The sequence below is a fragment of the Kogia breviceps genome, chromosome 9 (genome assembly GCF_026419965.1).
Source record: "Kogia breviceps isolate mKogBre1 chromosome 9, mKogBre1 haplotype 1, whole genome shotgun sequence".
Lineage (NCBI taxonomy): Eukaryota > Metazoa > Chordata > Mammalia > Artiodactyla > Physeteridae > Kogia > Kogia breviceps.
The window spans coordinates 32,856,381-32,873,677 of record NC_081318.1 but is presented as its reverse complement, the minus strand read 5'-3'; the positions used below and the strand labels follow the sequence as shown (position 1 = coordinate 32,873,677).

Here is a 17,297-nt window from a genome sequence, read left to right as displayed (position 1 = left end):
ATTTTCTTCCATGTGATTAAAAGCCCTGTGACTTTAGAGCCTTTTGTTTTTTCTGAGAGTTAAGTTCTCTTTTTTCCTTGAGGACTGTGACAAAGGGAAAGTCTTTGGTTCTCTCAGTACATTTATTCCTTCTAAGGAGCTTCTTCATCTGGATGCCATACAGTGGTTCAGTGGCCTTTTCCTTTTTCTACCAATGTGTTGGGTCGGCCAAAAAGTTCGTTCAGGTTTTTCGTAAGCTGTTATGGAAAATCCTGAATGAACTTTTTGGCCAACCCAGTATAAGCTCCTCTAGGTCATAAACTGTATCTTTTTTTTGTAACCCAGGACCTCGTGCAAGGACTAATGCATAATAGACATTCTATACATGTTTAAACCACTCAGTCCTATGAGGTGGGCATTCTGGAGGAATAACTGAGTATGAAAAGGCAAGAAATAAGTATCACTGAGATGGAAAGTTTTGGTAGGGAATGGTGAGAGGGAAGACTGAAAAAAAGATTGGAACATGATTTTATAAGTCCTTGATGGTGGTAAGTATTATTTTTTATGTTCTTTATCTCCCACACAGAAATTTATTGTCATCCTATGGGCGAATGGAATCTGTTCTCCATTTAGTTCCTTTGGGAACTAAACAAGCGCTATTCCAATGTTTACTGCTTCTCTTTCTCTTGAATTGCATTCTTGTGTGCATGGTGAGGTCTGAACATTCCTATCAGCAGTTATGGGTAGAGACTCCTCTGTGGGCTACTGCAGATGGAATCAGAGAGAACATGTTAATTGTATTAAGGGCATATTTTTAACTGAACTATTAATGATGTTAGCAAGCCCTTGAGGAGTCCCAGTCAACCTTTAGTGCTCCTGAAGAGCACTAAAATTGTTGATATTAATGGATAATGGAAAATACCTTTTGGAGGTAAAATTTTAATTCAGACTTAAATAAGAAATTTATTTCTCGAAGATACAAGTGAGATAAGAAACTGGACCTCATGCAGAAAAACTTTTACCCTCTGGAGACCTGAGTTTAATTTATTGAGTTAAATCTTCATATTATGATACTTTTGGCATTTACAACCTTTGTCCATATCATGAAACCATCAGGTAGTCTGATATTTATGGAATATGTTCCCTAGAGTGATTCCAGACCAAGAGAGTTTTCGTAGTAAAGATAAAATTATGAAACAAAGCGGCAAAGAAGAAATTAATGTAGCTATGATCTAATTTGAAGTGAAATTTTTTACATGTGTTCTTATTCGACCTCTAGATTGCTTATTTCTTAAAAGAAAGGCTGCTCTGTACCCTCATCTTGAAGGATATAGCTCATGAAGACATTTCTTATATATTTCTTCATCACATGTTTTTTCTCATTCAGAACATTTTACATCTGTTATATTTACTTAGGTACTCATTTCTAAGTCTCAGGAATAGCTGAAGAAACTGAATACAGACCACATGTATGACACTGATATTAACAATGTTTTTTTTTAAAGTTCAGTTCTCTAATAGAAGTCAGATAAACAATATTTCAAAATGTTTGCAGCACCCCCTGCTGGCTATATCATAGCAGTTCCTAAATAAAGATGGCATTTTTAGATACTGCTCAGTAATACTTTAGGTATACACACCATTTCTGTTTGGAGTTATTTTTATTTAGAAATAATTTCATTTGTATCTAATGTATAATAGAGTTAAAATTTTAATTGAAGACAATTTTCTTTATAATTTGTCAATTGATATTTGAATGGCACTTATCCTTCCAGGCAATATATTTCTTGGAGACAAAGTATTTGCCATAACCTTTTTACTGATATTTCAGATGAAATTTGGCGAGGGAGAGGCTTCTCCCCAAATGTCCTATATTATTGTAAATAATGCTAAAATGACCATGATTGCACACAAATTTGTGTGCATGTTTATTATGTGTTAAATACAAACCTAGCAATATTCATGAAGCTTTAAGAAGAGCACTTGGAATCTTGAGAGACATCTTCTTAGGAAGGGTTGGGAGTGGTGAGGACCTAAGAGCTATAAAAGCCATGAGGATTGAGATCATGGTTGTTTGGCTCACCAGTTGTTTCAAGCCATGATCTGGAGTACTTTAGTGACCCCACTAAGGAGCTTTATGTCTGGAAAAAAAGTATGTACTTAAGGGAAGCATAATTTTCTAATTAGTGTCATATGAAATGCCAGCCATCAAATCTCAGTTTCTCAAGAGCAAAATTCAAAAATGCTGAACTAACTGAGCAAACATCACTTCCTAAATGGCAAGTTAAGCTAAGTGACAAAAAATTTAGGACCATTGTTTCCAAACATTGAGTAAATTTCAGGTGGGATTCTGTCCTAATTTAAAGATAAATTTATTTTCTTTAAATAAAAACATGATTTCCTGTTATGTGTACACCTTTCATTCACTATTTTAACAAAAATTTATTGAGATTACACAGTGTTCCCATAGTGTTTTATGTTTTCCTCCATTTTCACGCTGTATTGTAATTGATGGTTTACTTGTTTGTTTCACCCACTGGGTGCTCAGTTAATACATACTGGATGGATGGATGGGTGGGTGGACGGATGGATGTTGAATGTAACAGGATTGAGGGTAGAATCTTAATGAATCATCCATGGCCTTTAATGTTCTTTCAATTTCTGTAATAATTGCTCACTTTTGTGTATCTATGTCTTTGGGTGTATTTTTTGGCTGACAGCAAACATAGATTCTTAAATACTGTTAACTGATTTTATTTTCTAATAAAGAATTATTCATTCAAAGAACTGTAGCGTTCTGAATCATTAGAAACTCTTAATCATAGACTGTTTTAAAAGAACTGCAGCTTATTAGTCACACATTTACTATAACAGTCTTAAAAGCTAATGGTTGACTTTTCTAAATTAAAGTCCTATGATTCTGTCTGTGATCCTTATATAACAACATGTATAATCTATTATTACGTGCTAACATTATGATATTAGTTTGATGATTAATTACCTGTGTCTACATAAGTAAACAATGTTAAAGTACGTGAAAACAATTTATTTTCATAGCATTTCTCTCTACCATAATAGTAAGTTTAGTATTAATTTTCTTACCACTCCTTTACAGCAAGGTAAAAGCAACTTGGTGAATTATCACAAAATCAATATTAGCATAGGCCCTAACTAGGAGTCTAAGGTTCTTTACATATTATTGTACTCTGAAGGTTAAATTTAGCTTGTTATATAGGTAGTCATTGTAATATATATTTTAGAGTAACAGAAAGTAGTTTTACCTCTACCTATACCTTCTATCTATAATTTAGAAATAAATTTATACAATCTATTTGGACCTCTTGAAGTGACTATAGGGGTTATGAACTAGCTGCTCTTGGCATGTGCCTTGATTTAACAAATGAGGAAACTTGGGTCTGGAGAGATTACACGAAACTTTCCAAAGTCCTGGTGCCTGAGTTACATTTCCTGATTAACTACCCAGAGTTTTTCCACATTGCTTCCCATGTAGAGGATAGAGAATAAAATTATCTTATCAAATGGCCAGGAAGGGTGTTTTGCTGAATTAATTAGCTTGTGGTGTCTCTGAACTTATGTGTAACATTTTCGCATTTCTCTTTGTTGCAGAATGCAAAGTATGGCGAAATCCACTAAATTTATTTAGGGGTGCTGAATATAATCGGTAAGCATTTTGACAGCTTGGGAAACAAATGGGTCTAGTTCAGAGAGCAAAGACAGCAGTAAATGTTTTTGTAGGTTCATTTAGGGGTCATTTAACAGTCTGTATAGTGCTTCCATTTTTTGATGCTATCCTCAAATGTTTTGATTTTTCCGTTTTATAGATATTTTAGCATTGGAATTAGGGTAACATACAAAAATGTGTGGTTGTTAGAGATTTTCTATTACAGTTATTCTTTTCACTATATATTATGTAGTCAAAATATTTTGAAGCTTACCTGGAACATGGTTATAAAGATGCCACAGAAGTAATGTTAGAATTTTATTTTTCAGAGTAATTAGGCAGATAAGAATTTTCATAGCTTTGGGGAAATCTCTATTCATAATACTAATTAGGAAAGGTTTTCATTAGCTAGTGCTACTAAAATTTTAAGACAAAAATATAGCAGAATTTTTTTAACTTTTTTTCTGCTGATATACTTCCTAAAGGGAGACTAGGATGATTATTTTTTTATTTACTGGCAATAGTACTCAGTGTGTTATGGTTCAACACCTATGCAGCTTAATATTTTGTAGGTCTTGCTTTCCTCCCTCAAAAGTTCCTGACCATCTTATTTCTCCTTTACAGGTACACTTGGGTGACTGGACGAGAGCCTCTGACTTACTATGACATGAATCTCTCTGCCCAGGACCACCAGACATTCTTTACTTGTGACTCAGACCATCTGCGTCCTGCAGATGCAAGTATGAAAATCCTTTAGATAGTTACTGAGTGGGAGGGCTTTTTGGTTTGTTTTAAAGATCAAGGTTACTACTTGTAGAATATCTGCTCTACAAAAACCCTGATGAATAAAATATTAAATTGGAGATTGACCAGTAAAAGCCAGATTGTTGATACTTAAATAAAGGCTTTATTGCAATGAAGTATTAATGTAGAAATGGGTCCCCTCTTTATAATTAAAAATGTTATTTAAAAAAAAATACCATGAAGCTAACTAAATCCTTGGTTGAGGTAGAGTGAAAGGTCATGTCTCCTTGATGATATTCTAGTTAGAAGTTCAGTGAACCCAAATAATTAATGAATATATTGTAGTGATTTATATGCCTATTTGTAAGTTCACTAGCATTGAATGGGGGCATGGACTTGGTTATTGGAATCCAGATTTGTTTTCCACCCTAGAAGAGACTTTGTTTAGCATGCATTTCATACTGCTTGAGCTCCATATAATCCTACTGATATTTTTTATATTACCAAACTTCAAGTAAATAGGTGAAAAAAAAAACCTTTAAAAAAAAGGAATATGTACATGCTCCTAAGAAACCAACCTAGAAGATACAAATTTATAAAACAAATTAGATAAGGAGCTCATTACCCTTTTTAAAAAGGTACCCTTGCCATGGTGGATACACAGTACAATGAAAATTCCAAGCATTAAGTGTCCCACAATATATTCACAAACTCTTCTGCTGTATAAAAACTGGGTTTGCAGCAAACTTTGGGAACAGGTACACATGTTAAGCAAAAGCCTAAAACACTTTTTTCTGATCCAACTCATAATTCTTCCAGTGGTTTTAGAATGTTCTAATATCCAGATCCTGTAGCAAGTGTTTGGGAAAATGACCGATAAAAATTGTGTTGTGTCTAAACAGAAGTAAGAGATTAGTAGCAATCTCATCCCAAAATGTATAAAATAATGTATGTTCTCTAACAACAAATGATATTAATGAGCAAAAGAAATATTAAATCTCTGTTAGAATGCCTTTTCTTGATTAAGAAATCTTAATCAAGATTCAGTCTCTATGATTATAGACTATGGGTTAGTCTATAAGATATTAGATCTCTAGCCTTATGAGAATAAGAAAGATTTGATATCAGCAATTGAAGGACAATGGAATAGCAAATTAGAATGTATTTGTGTGACTTTGGAGTTTTGGGCTAACCCACTTGGTAAGTGAACTGTTCTCTTGTAATTCAAGCTGAAAGCTATTAATTTAGCTATACCTGTACTGAGTCTTTTAAAGTATTTATTGACATGCTTTTCTCTCTTTTTCTAAAATAGTAATGCAGAAAGCCTGGAGAGAGAGAAACCCCCAAGCTAGGATTTCTGCAGCCCATGAAGCCTTAGAGATAAATGAGTGAGTGGGGGGAAATTTTGCTTGCTGAATGTATTCAGTTGCCATTCATGGGATACTTCAACTATGCATTTGAACTTGAGGATTATTCTTGGGGGGGTATTAATTTATTTAAAAAATTTTTTTTATAAAGGACATCCATGTGAAGGTAGTTTTAGTCATTTTAGAGAACAATTTAGTGGCTTTGCTATGACCCTAAATTAAATCCTTCAAGGGCTAGCCATGGAATAATGTGTGGACATAAAATACAGTGCTTTACATATCTAAAACATTGTGACAGGGACATTTTTCCAGATGTAGAATGCTCATCTCTTCCATCACATTTTCTAGGTAGAACTTCTGCTAGTAGGGAAAACATAGTAAAAACATAAAGTGAAGAAATTATACTTTAAAAATATTTCAAGATCAAGACAAAGATAAGAGGAAATGCTGTCCTTAGTGCTGTTAAACATTCTGTGGGTCACCAAGGAAGGCTGGGAAGTCTCGTCTGGAGATGTCAGGAAATGAGAAAGATTCTTAAAGTTGGAGTCATAAAAGTTCAGGATTGGCAGAGACCTTGAAGCTCAAAGAGGTTGGCATAGGTCTTGTAGCTCAAACACCCATCTGGTGCTTGAATCACCTCGACGCTCTCCCTGCCAAGTGGTCATTGTTAAACTATTTTATGATTTTTCTGAAGAAGGTTACAGAATCTTTAGAGGTCTTAGTGAAAAGATTCACTTGAGAGTTGGAAATCCTGCCAGTGTAACCTGTTGATCTATTTGGTTTCTGATTCTGTCATGCAACATATTTATTTTCCAGTTTCTTGTCATCTACAAATTTGATATGCCTGCCTTCTATGTGTCATCCGTGTTTCTAATAAAAGTATCAGGACCAGGGATAGAACCCTGTGACATGACATATAGAAACCACCCTCCAGGTTCATGTCTTCACGGATCATCACCCTTTGGTATTTATTGTACAACCAATTACTAAGCCACCTAGTTACACTGTGATTCAACCCATATTTCTGCATTTTGATCTTAAAAATGCCAATTGTAGCTATGGATCTTTAATGTATAGTAAATTCATTGGAGTATGTTAAGCTAGCACAAACTGATTTATTTATTCTTAGTGAATTTAAGCTAGCTTCCAGCATTCACTACTTTCCTTTAAAAATGCTTAGAAACTATCCCTTTAATAATCCATTAGAATATCTTTCCAAATCACTGTTCTGTAGTTTGGGAAGTCTGCCTTCATCCCCTTTTTGAACATTTTTACTACATTAGTCATCTCATCTTCTAGAACCTCTCCATTCTTTGTGATTCCTTAACAGTACACAGAGAGCAATTCCGTGGGCTGCCTACAAGATCTGTTGGCTTCCTGGGATTTGCCTATCCCAGTACAATAATTCATTTACAATAGATCAGTTACTTGCTATCTTACATCTTTTTATTCATTTTAGGGTTGAATTTCTTCTGCCTTTGTCAGTCTGACAATCATTCTCCCTGATGGAGAAACCAGGAACAAAATAGGAGTTAGAGAGTTTTGTTTTCTCTTTATTATCTGCTGCTACTAACTATAAACTTTCCTTGTTTTGATGTTGTTGTTGTGTTGTTTGTCTTTTTTGCTTGTTTATATATGTCATGGTTTTGGAGAAGTGGGGGTGGTGATAGGGCCTTAAACATAATTTAAAAACAAGGAACAGATGGTTGTCTTTAGCATTTTTTGTTTTGCCTTTATTTTGTTTTGCAAGCTTCAGCTAATGTGGAGTTGTAGCTCTCCTGACATTATTCTAAAAAGCTCATTTCTCTTGTAGCCCTTCATTACATGCCCTCTTTCCATCCTTTTTTACATGTCCTTTAGAAATATGACCTTGTGAGAGATCTCTGTGCAGCCATAGTGGTTACTTGTCACCCCTCTTTTCTTCCTGAGAGGATCATTTGTGATTGCAGTTTTGATTAGACATTTGGAAGCTGCTTAATCCTCTTAAACCATTTTTCCTTCTGCGTCTCATGCCATTGAATCACGCCTCTTTTCTTTGAAGTTTTTGAAGTCCACCTGACCTTCTCTGATTATCCTAAAGTCCGAAATGACATAGTAACTCTCTCTGAATGTTCCTATCAATTTTCATTTCACCAACTATTTTTTTCTTCTTGGTCAGAATTAGGTCCAGAGTTGAAGTTCCCCTAATTGCTTCCTCTACCATCTGGGAGATAAAATTATTACCAAAGTAAGTCAAGAACCTGTTGAGTGCCCTACTTCTAACCAAATGAGTCTTCTTCTAGCAGATATCTGGATGGTTGACACCCCCATCACCATACTTTCTTGCTTCTGTATGTGTATTGTGTTGTGACAGGATGCATCATCTCTATCTTCCATTGAGCTGAGCAGTCTGTTCTGTACTCCCCAACCATTAGCACTTCTATTGCTCTTTCCTTTCTCCTTCACTCATAAGCTCTTAGCATGTTTCTACCCCAGACTCATGAGTTTCTACATAGATGTATGTTTTCTTGGCCAGTAGTGCTACTCTGCCTCTCCTCCTAAGAGTGCTATTTGCAATATAAATAAATAAAGCAAGCAAGCTAGCCCCAACCTGTCTTGAGTTCCCAGCCCACCAACTATAATCTTATAGCTAATTCCTCTGATACTGTGTCCACCACTCAGTATTATAATCTCAATTTTCACTTCATTACCCTGGACCTATATTTACGTGTCGGCATCTGAAGCCTGAAGTGTTGCTTCCCAATGCCCAACCCATTTATTTCTCCAATGAATCACTGGGCAGTTTGTTTGTTTGTTTGTTTGTTTTTTTCTTTCTCTTTTTTGCGGCACGCGGGCCTGTCACTGCCGTGGCCTCTCCTGCTGCGGAGCACAGGCTCCGGATGCACAGGCTCAGCGACCACGGCTCACGGGGCCAGCCGCTCCGCGGCATGTGGGATCCTCCCAGACCGGGGCACGAACCCGTGTCCCCTGCATCGGCAGGCGGACTCCCAACCACTGCGCCACCAGGGAGGCCCCCACTGGGCAATTTTAGCATCATAATTGTTCTCTCCAAGTCATATCTGCTGCCCTCCACAGTCATTGGTTTTATAGCTTTTTTTCTGGGCATTTTTTTCCTCCCTACCTCACTACATTCAGTTTAAAGCCCTATTGATCCATCCTGCCTGAAGTTAGAGGGACTGGCTAAAGAACTTACAAGACCCCTCCTCAAGGCTCAGATTAACTAGTAGCCCCAAATCTCACATAAGCCATAAATTCAGCCTCCTTTTCCTACCTGGCTGTTGTAGTTTATGAATAGTAGAAGTAACATTTGGTTTCACTTTCTTGTGGTCTGATGGAGGTTCTGATAAGTAGGGAAATGACCACAAGAGAGGCAGTGGAGAAAGCCAAGGGATCTGTACAGATCAGGACCTGTGTGATCTGCTCTGGCCTCACCATTTCCTTATTACATTGCCTTTCTTTGGCATTTGGGTTGTTGTTCTATGATTTGGAAGGTTTAAATTTTCAAGAGTTCCCCTTGTTCGTTAGTTGAGTGTTTATCCTTTCTGACTTCCTATGTTAGAGGTTGTTGAAAGGATTAAATGAGACGATATATGTTAAGTGCCTGGTACAGTGCTTAATATAAACTAAGCAACAGGTGGTAGCTATTATTGTTAAAGATGTGAGATTTAACCCATGTTTGCTACTGAGGCTAAATCTAATTTTGAGCTCTTCTGAAATAACTCTACCTGTAGGTTCTTCCAGTATTCTTCTCTGACGTAGAAAACCAGTGCTAACTGTAATGAAATGTCGGAGCACTGCTTGTTAAATGAATAACTTACTTGATTTAATGAATTTCTCATTCTGAATAAATCCTTAGACTAAAGAGAATCTGTGTTTAGTAAATAAAAGTAAACTTTATGGCATCTCTAACTTCGAGTGTCAGAAAATGTTTAATAACAGCTATTATCATTGCCATCGTTAGCTGACGTTGTTGAGCATGTACCACATGCTGGCTCCTACTGTACTGAGCACTTTTCATGCATCACCTTACTTAACCTTCACAACAACGCTGTGAACAAGTGGATCCCATGTTGTTCTCCATCAGGGAGGCAGAGTAATAACTTGCCCAAAGTGACACACTAATAAGGGGCAGAGTCCATATGCTCCTAACACTACTCATCCTACCTCTCAAGCTAAAACACAGACATTTCTTTTGTACCATTATTTTGTGTCGACAACTACAAACAGGGGTGCATGAACCAGTTGGCCACTCTGCATGTTTTGGCATAACTCCTGCCCTTCTGCATGCACTCCTACAGCTATTACAATGTCCTTGGATTTGTAATTGATGGCGGCTGTTATCTGAATGGACAGGTGTGCAACTGCTTATATTCTCTTGGCTGAAGAAGAAGCAACAACCATTGCTGAAGCAGAAAAGCTGTTTAAGCAGGCCCTGAAAGCTGGAGACGGCTGTTACCGGCGTTCTCAGCAGCTACAGCATCATGGATCCCAGTATGAAGCCCAACATAGTAAGGTTTCCTCCAGGTTGGCGTGCTGGGGCATCAGAATTGTAACATGATTAATCAGAGGAAATTTTCAGTCCAGTTCAACAGACATCTTTCCTCGATTAGAATAAATATTGTTTTTTGCCTTTCTTTGTTTTTATTTTTCTTCCCCACAAGAGCACACCACATAATTAACTTATAGCTTCATTACTGTTCATGTTTTCATGCCTGCCCATAGATTTTTAACTCTAGAAATAAAGGTAATAACCTTTAATAGTGACCCTTTTTCTCCTCAGAATCCTTACATATTTCTGTTTATCAGTTGCTTCTCTGCCCCATAATTTTAAGTCCTAATTGGGAAACAGGCCTTAAATTAGTGTTAATGCTATCAGAGGTTTTGTCTTATGGGTCTTCTACAGCATGGGTTGCAATAGGACAGCTAAGAATATAACAGCTATTGGTGATTGTCTCAGTATTTAGCTCTTATTTAGGAAGCACTGCTGTTGGCTCCTAGGGAGAAAGAGCCATGAATTCCTAATTATGTATCTTTTTTATATTTAAATTATTTAAAATAATGGTTTCTTTTATTTAACATAACTTTAAAATGAGACCTTTCATTTTAGTACACTAAACTGAGAGTCCGTGTTATTTTGGGGGAATGGTATAAAAACAAGACAACAAAATCATTTCTGGAATTTCTTGAGCTCCTTGACTTGTCAATCTGTTGGTTGTTTAAGCAGAAATGTAGTGATCCTTGTGAGAGTGAGTGTTTTCATTGTCTAACCAAACTTTGGGTTGTTTCTTTAAAATGGAATTTCTCTCATTTCTCTCTCCTGCGTCTTGGAGAGTAGGAGTGTATCTCCTTCATGTTTGAGATTATAAAATTAAGTTTTAGTGTTAAGCCTGGATTTGGTGCAGAAACTGAATGTATTAGTCCCTATGACTAAGGTACAGTGAGATCTTTGCATTGTGGCCTGTGTATATAAATCTGTCCACATAACCCCTCAATACACAGGTCTTAATTTTTATTCTTAGTAGTATATATATTAATCAAGTCTCTAATCACTATCTATATCTTGCTTTTTAAAAAAAATTATGTATAACACAGTGCATTTTGAAGACATATATAGTAAATGTCTGTTTTGTGAATTAAATGAGGATTAATACATAAAATTACATAATCTGTAATATAACTTGAGAAATTTTCTTTATTTCTTTTCTTCTGTAAATTAATCCCTTCAACCTGTTGCCTAAATCTATCCAAAAAAATATAATCACATCTTTAAAGTAATTTGTAGGTACTTGGCAGATTTTCAGCACACATCTTGTTCTCATTGTTTTAAACTTGAAATGTTAGGACTTTGGTCTTAACATCTTTTAATAGCTGCATATTATACATATACTTAATCTATAACAGGTGTGTCATATTTTTCTAAAGCATGGTAATTTTATTGGGGATTAAGTACATACATGTTCTCACTGGTCTGGAAACATATCCAGAAATACACATAATTAAATAAGAGATTAAGATGAGAAGTTGTTAATGTACTTTTTAAGAGCCGTTTTAGTGACTATTATTACAACTATTTAGCTTGTCAGTACTTTCTCTAACACTAGGGTAGTTTTTCATTTTGTTGCATGGTCTATTGTCATATCTGGAATGTGTTATGTTGCCATTTAAAATTGACTGCTTTGGGGACCTGGAGATGATTATGATGTCACTAGTGTTAGGGAAAGAATAATGTAAAACAGAAGTTCAAGATGAGGCTTCTCCAGACTTAATGTCAAGAAGGGAAAAAAAATAGTTCATCAGGATGCAACCTGAGATTCACCTCTTTGCATCTTCACCAAAAGCATGCACGCTAGAAGAATGTGGAATTCTTGCTTGTAAATCTCATGCAATGTGGGTATGTTCATTTTCCCAGCACTTTGTGGCAGATGATTTTATTTATCGAATATTCAACATCCTAACTCAAAAGCATGACTTAATAGTCACATGATTTGACTTTGGAAGTCTAAGTACTTTGACTTTACCCTGTTTGCATTCTGCTATTAGCAAAGTTGTCAGTGCTCCTAGCAGTAAGGAAAAGTCAAAGGAGCAGACTCTTCTCTCTGAGGTTTTCCTTTAAGGGCATGAAAAATATGCCTCTGTATATTTTCTTGCTGCTGAGCTGAAAGCTCTTTGTTTTTTTTTTTAAGTTTTGGTGTTTTATGTCTCCCTCTTCAGGACGAGACACCAATGTCTTGGTCTACATCAAAAGAAGGCTAGCAATGTGTGCCAGAAGACTCGGGAGGACCAGAGAAGCAGTGAAAATGATGAGAGATGTGAGTTTGAATTCATGTTTGGGAACAGTGACAATGCACCTGACTTGAAGAAGGAGGAACCCACTGAATGGGGACACAGCAGATAGTACCACTGATGGTGTGGTGGTCCCATAAGGGCTGGGGTTCTGTTCTAGCTCCAAACTTAGTAGATGAGTAATCTTGGACAAGTTACTCAACTTGTTTGTGCCCTGTTTCCTCATCTGTAAAATGGGGATAACAGTAACTTTAGCAATAACAATACACTAATAATAATGATTACTACTTAGGAGTGTTGTGAAGATTAAATGAGATAATACATGCAAAGCTTTTAATAGAGTGACTGGCCTATTAAAGAAATCTCAGTAGATATCCTTATTATTAGACCTTTGGGACTGTAGCCAGAAGCCAAGAATGAGATCAGCCATTTTAGCTAACTGACTTTTTTTGTGTTTAGCTGTTAGGAAGATTTGAATAAACTATGGTTCAAATTGCTACTCTCAAGTTTAATAACATTATGATCTAATCTTATTTTAGTCACTTCAAGCATTTTCCTAGGTTCTTTTTTTTTTCTTTCTCTTTCTTTTTTTTTTTTTTTTTTCTTTTTTTTTGCGGTACGCGGGCCTCTCACTGTTGCGGCCTCTCCCGTTGCGGAGCACAGGCTCCGGACGCGCAGGCTCAGCGGCCATGGCTCACGGGCCCAGCCGCTCCGCGGCATGTGGGATCTTCCCGGACCGGGGCACGAACCCGTGTCCCCTGCATCGGCAGGCGGACTCTCAACCACTGCGCCACCAGGGAAGCCCTTTCCTAGGTTCTTGAATCAGGATATTTTATTAGTGGTAGTCAACATAATAAGAGAGAAAATAGGTGAGAGTTTTAAAACAAAAGAGAACCAAAGGAGGTTATTATTATGTAACTTTAAATAAAAACAGTGGTTTTAAGGGAAACCAGTTGAGGAACTTTTACTTCTACATTTTTTTTATAGTAAGAAATACTTTTCATAAAGAAATGGACACCAGTAGGAATTGTATTTATAAACCATTTTCTTTTTAAAAACAATCTCAGAAAGCCTTTGTCAACATTTTATTCTTCTACTGTCTTCCTGAATTAGGAGACAGGTAACTGCCCATTATAAAAATAAAAGAAATGAGGGGTAAGATAAAAGTGGCATCCTGCCCAGTTCTCAGCTTTTGGGTTTGAGAACAGGACCGTGTAAACCCAGTGAGCCTTTCCTCAGTTTGTCTCTGGAAGGGCAGTAATTCATGTAAATTCCCAGTTACTCTTTGGTGGTGGGGACCTGCACTCCAGGCTCACCCCTGGTTATTTCTGCAAGTTACAGTATAATGTGAAGGCCCAAGTGAGGCCCATACTTCTGGCTTGGGTTCTGGCTACTCCATTAAACAGCAGTTTAGCCACCAGACGTGAGGAGAGGAACAGAGGAGGGAGATTCCAAGATAATTCTAACTTGACTGAAGGTGATAGATGCTTCTTAGGCAAAGCCACTGCAAGGGGGATCTCCCAGGATTAAATTCTTTTGGTCAAAGGAAGAATTTAAAGAATGTTATATAGTATAAGTGCTAAATTTTAGAAAAGAAGATTTCTGTAGAAACATGACTTGCTCGCAAACCCTTTTAACTTGCAGAAATTCCAGCTTTTGATATAGTGCAGAAACTCTACCAGTCCTGAAAGAGCTGAGAATTTTATGAAGGATGGGGTATTTCTCTATCTTAAAGTGGCCCAGCCACATTCAACCTTTAACAAGGTATTTTATATTTATTGCCTTTTCTTAACCTTAATTAGCCTAGGACAGGCATGCATGGAGGAACAGATTTTGGTGATTTTCTTTATTATATGCTTAAGCAATTTCATAGGAAAAACAAACTCAGATGATTTTAATTCCAGTTTTTTTCAATCAGTCTCATGCTGACTGTCATCATTTTTAGTATATACATATAAAATTTCACATGATTAAAAGCAATATGTCTATACTATGGTTTGATTTTTGTTTAACCTTATTTTATATTTACAATCCCATTTATTGACTTAGTCTACAAATTTATCTTGGGGGAAAATTTGGACTCCAGTGTAATAAATGCTGGGCAGGGAGTAAGAAAACCTGCAAGTAACTCTCAGCTTTGCGACTCAGGGCAACTTCCTTCCCTTTCATGGGCTCTTCATTTGTCTTCTGTAAATTGGGGATAATGATTCTTACCTAAAAGAGTAACTGAGGGAGTCATGGGGACAATGAAATGAGATAATGTGAAACCACCTGGCATATAGTAGACGTGCTTACCTTTTTTCCCTATTTTTTCTCCGTTACATAATTATGCCTTAATTTGCTGAACTATTCCCCTGATGGGCATTTTGGGATATTTATGATTTCTTTTTCTTGAGTGAATCAATTAGTCTCTCTCCTTCTCTTTTCAAATGTGTATACACACACATCCATATACATGTATATATCTATAATCCTATGTATATATTTCTTGGGTTACTTTTCTAAAAAAAAAATCTGTCATATTATTAGACTACCAATACATGTTGTCTTTTGACTGGGTCTACAGAGCATCCAGTAGATATGGGCCCTAGTTTTGTAACAGTCCAGTGAAGGACACTGTCAGACATGGTGGAGATTTGTTTTGAAGAGAAATATCAAAGTGCTCTTTCCTTCAGAAACTGCTGGAACCCTAAATGGAGGAGGGGAGGTTGAGGTCCCTCTCTGTTAAAGCCGAAGCTGATCCCCGCCCTGCAGCAGACAGTTGGGCCAGCCTGGCTTCTCTCAAGTCACGGGTCACGCGTAGACGGGGACTTCCCTGAGGGGCCACTCCTTCAACAACGTGCTCACGAACCATCTTGCTGGGAAGCTTCCCCTGATAAAACAGCACGCTGGGTTCCAGGCAGCCTGCTGATAAAGCGTTAGGGCAGGAGGATCTAAGTTTTCATTAAGACACAGCCATCCTGCCCCATGTGCATTAGTTGAAACTTTCCTAGAGAAGATTTTAAAGTGGACATAGAAATGGCAGAGTCAGAATGCCTTCCCCGTAGAAAGTAGACTCTTTAAAACATCTCTCTGGCAATCCCTTAAGAAAGGGAAAACTGTTAAAAACTGTTCATTGGTGATTTATCCTGAAAGAGAATGAATGGGAATGCTGGGAAGGCCAGCTGTCGATGGTTATGGATCAAAATATTGATCCTGTAAGTGAAATATTGATGAGGTAAGAAAACATAGGCTCCTAAATGTCGAGATTCATGGTTTCTCGTTTTGAAAGCAACACATTAATTATTTTGAATTCCCAGGATGTTTTCTCAAAAACTCACCTTAATTAGCTTCCTTTTGCAGTCAAGAATACAAAAGCACCTTCCTTACTGAAGGAGTGTTTGGCAGTGAATAGAGCTAATAAGAGAGCATGGTGGCGTTTGAACTTCACTATAAGGTGTTACTTATTGTTCAAAATGAAAAGAGTTACATTTAAAGAAAGTCTTTCTTTTTCAAATTTAAAGAAAGTCTATTTGCTTGTTCTCATTTGGGGGAATTTCGCCTCTTTTATTTTCTTAAGTTTTAAAATTTTTATTTTATTTTATTTTTGTTGTTGTTTTGTTCTTCCCTGCCTCTTTTATTAACATTTGATATATGACACAGTTTTTCTCTTTTTAACTTTTACCATTTAGCTAACCTCAAATTTTTCCTCTGTTTTTCCCTGGACCTATTTGAGTAGATTGGAAATAGAATTTGTAAGGCTGACTGGTCTGGCCCCTTAGCCATACTCAGTCAGAGTTGGTGTAAACTGGTATGGGTGGGATTGTGTGCCCAGATAAGAGGACCCTCTTAAAGCTCCTCTTGCTCCAGGTCATTTGGTCTCGGGTATGATTTCCCAGTCTTGGCACTATTGACATTTTGTGCCAAATGGCTTTGTTGTGGGTGTCCTGTATTATAGGCTGTTCAGCAGTATTGCTGGCCTCTACCCACTAGATGCAGTAGCAGCCCACCGCCTTGTTGCTCCCCAGTGTGACAACCAAAAATGTCTCTAGACACTGCTAGTCTTTAGACATTTGTCCCCTAGGGGAGGGAGTGTGCAAAATCATTACCCATTAAGAACCACTGATCTAGAGCATCCTATAGTGAGTAGATATGTTTTAGGGCAGACATCAGATTTTTATGCACTCTGCTTGTTGGTAGTCTGAGTTTCCCCTATGGTGGGTACAAACCTCTAAAACGTCCCTAGAATTGATTAGCCCCTACTAGAACCCTTGACCTGGGACCAGGCTGGTTTCAGGAGCTATTTTGTCTCATATGGGATTCCCTGAATAGGTATCCTGAGGTATGAAGAGTAAATGAACTTAAAGATTTTGGCGGTGTCCTAGTTGGAGGGATAAGAAAGAAACAGAGGCAAATATAAAGGCCTGATATGGGGTAGCGGTCTTCCTTGGTCCTTGTCCATGCTTCCAGATCATCATCTGCCTCTCTTCCCTAACATCTAAAGCTCCTTTGAAAGTTGACTGTAAGCTCTCAGAGTTTACCACCTGTTTTGCCTCCTTTTGGTAGTTTTCTGCAGACCTCTGAATCATTCTCCCTGATTCCTGTTTCACCCTCTCTCTCTGCAACACTACCTTTTCCACTATCCTGGCCTCTCATTTGACAAAGGTCATCACAACCTTCTTAAAAGATTTTATTTATTTTAGGAAACCCTGCTCTCTAAGTTCTCCCAAAATCACAGTCTTCCTGGCTAGATTCTCCTCATC

General features: G+C 37.2%; 1 protein-coding gene across 12 annotated transcripts in view; it reads left to right on the top strand.

Annotated features, from left to right (window-relative positions):
- ST7 (suppression of tumorigenicity 7) overlaps positions 1–17,297 on the top strand; it is a 259,056-nt gene that overhangs the window by 158,800 nt on the left and 82,959 nt on the right. For 8 of the 12 annotated variants that reach the window (XR_010842130.1, XR_010842131.1, XM_059074382.2 and 5 more), the window contains exons 4-9: positions 3,607–3,661; positions 4,286–4,401; positions 5,718–5,793; positions 7,931–7,999; positions 10,126–10,280; positions 12,484–12,581. Coding sequence is in view for 10 of the 12 variants with exons in the window: in XM_059074382.2 (XP_058930365.1) it covers positions 3,607–3,661; positions 4,286–4,401; positions 5,718–5,793; positions 7,931–7,999; positions 10,126–10,280; positions 12,484–12,581 (569 nt within the window). In the remaining 2 variants the exon portion in view is untranslated. The remainder of the gene's footprint in view (positions 1–3,606; positions 3,662–4,285; positions 4,402–5,717; positions 5,794–7,930; positions 8,000–10,125; positions 10,281–12,483; positions 12,582–17,297) is intronic. The other 4 variants (XM_067042292.1, XM_059074384.2, XM_059074383.2 and 1 more) reach the window with 1 other exon arrangement.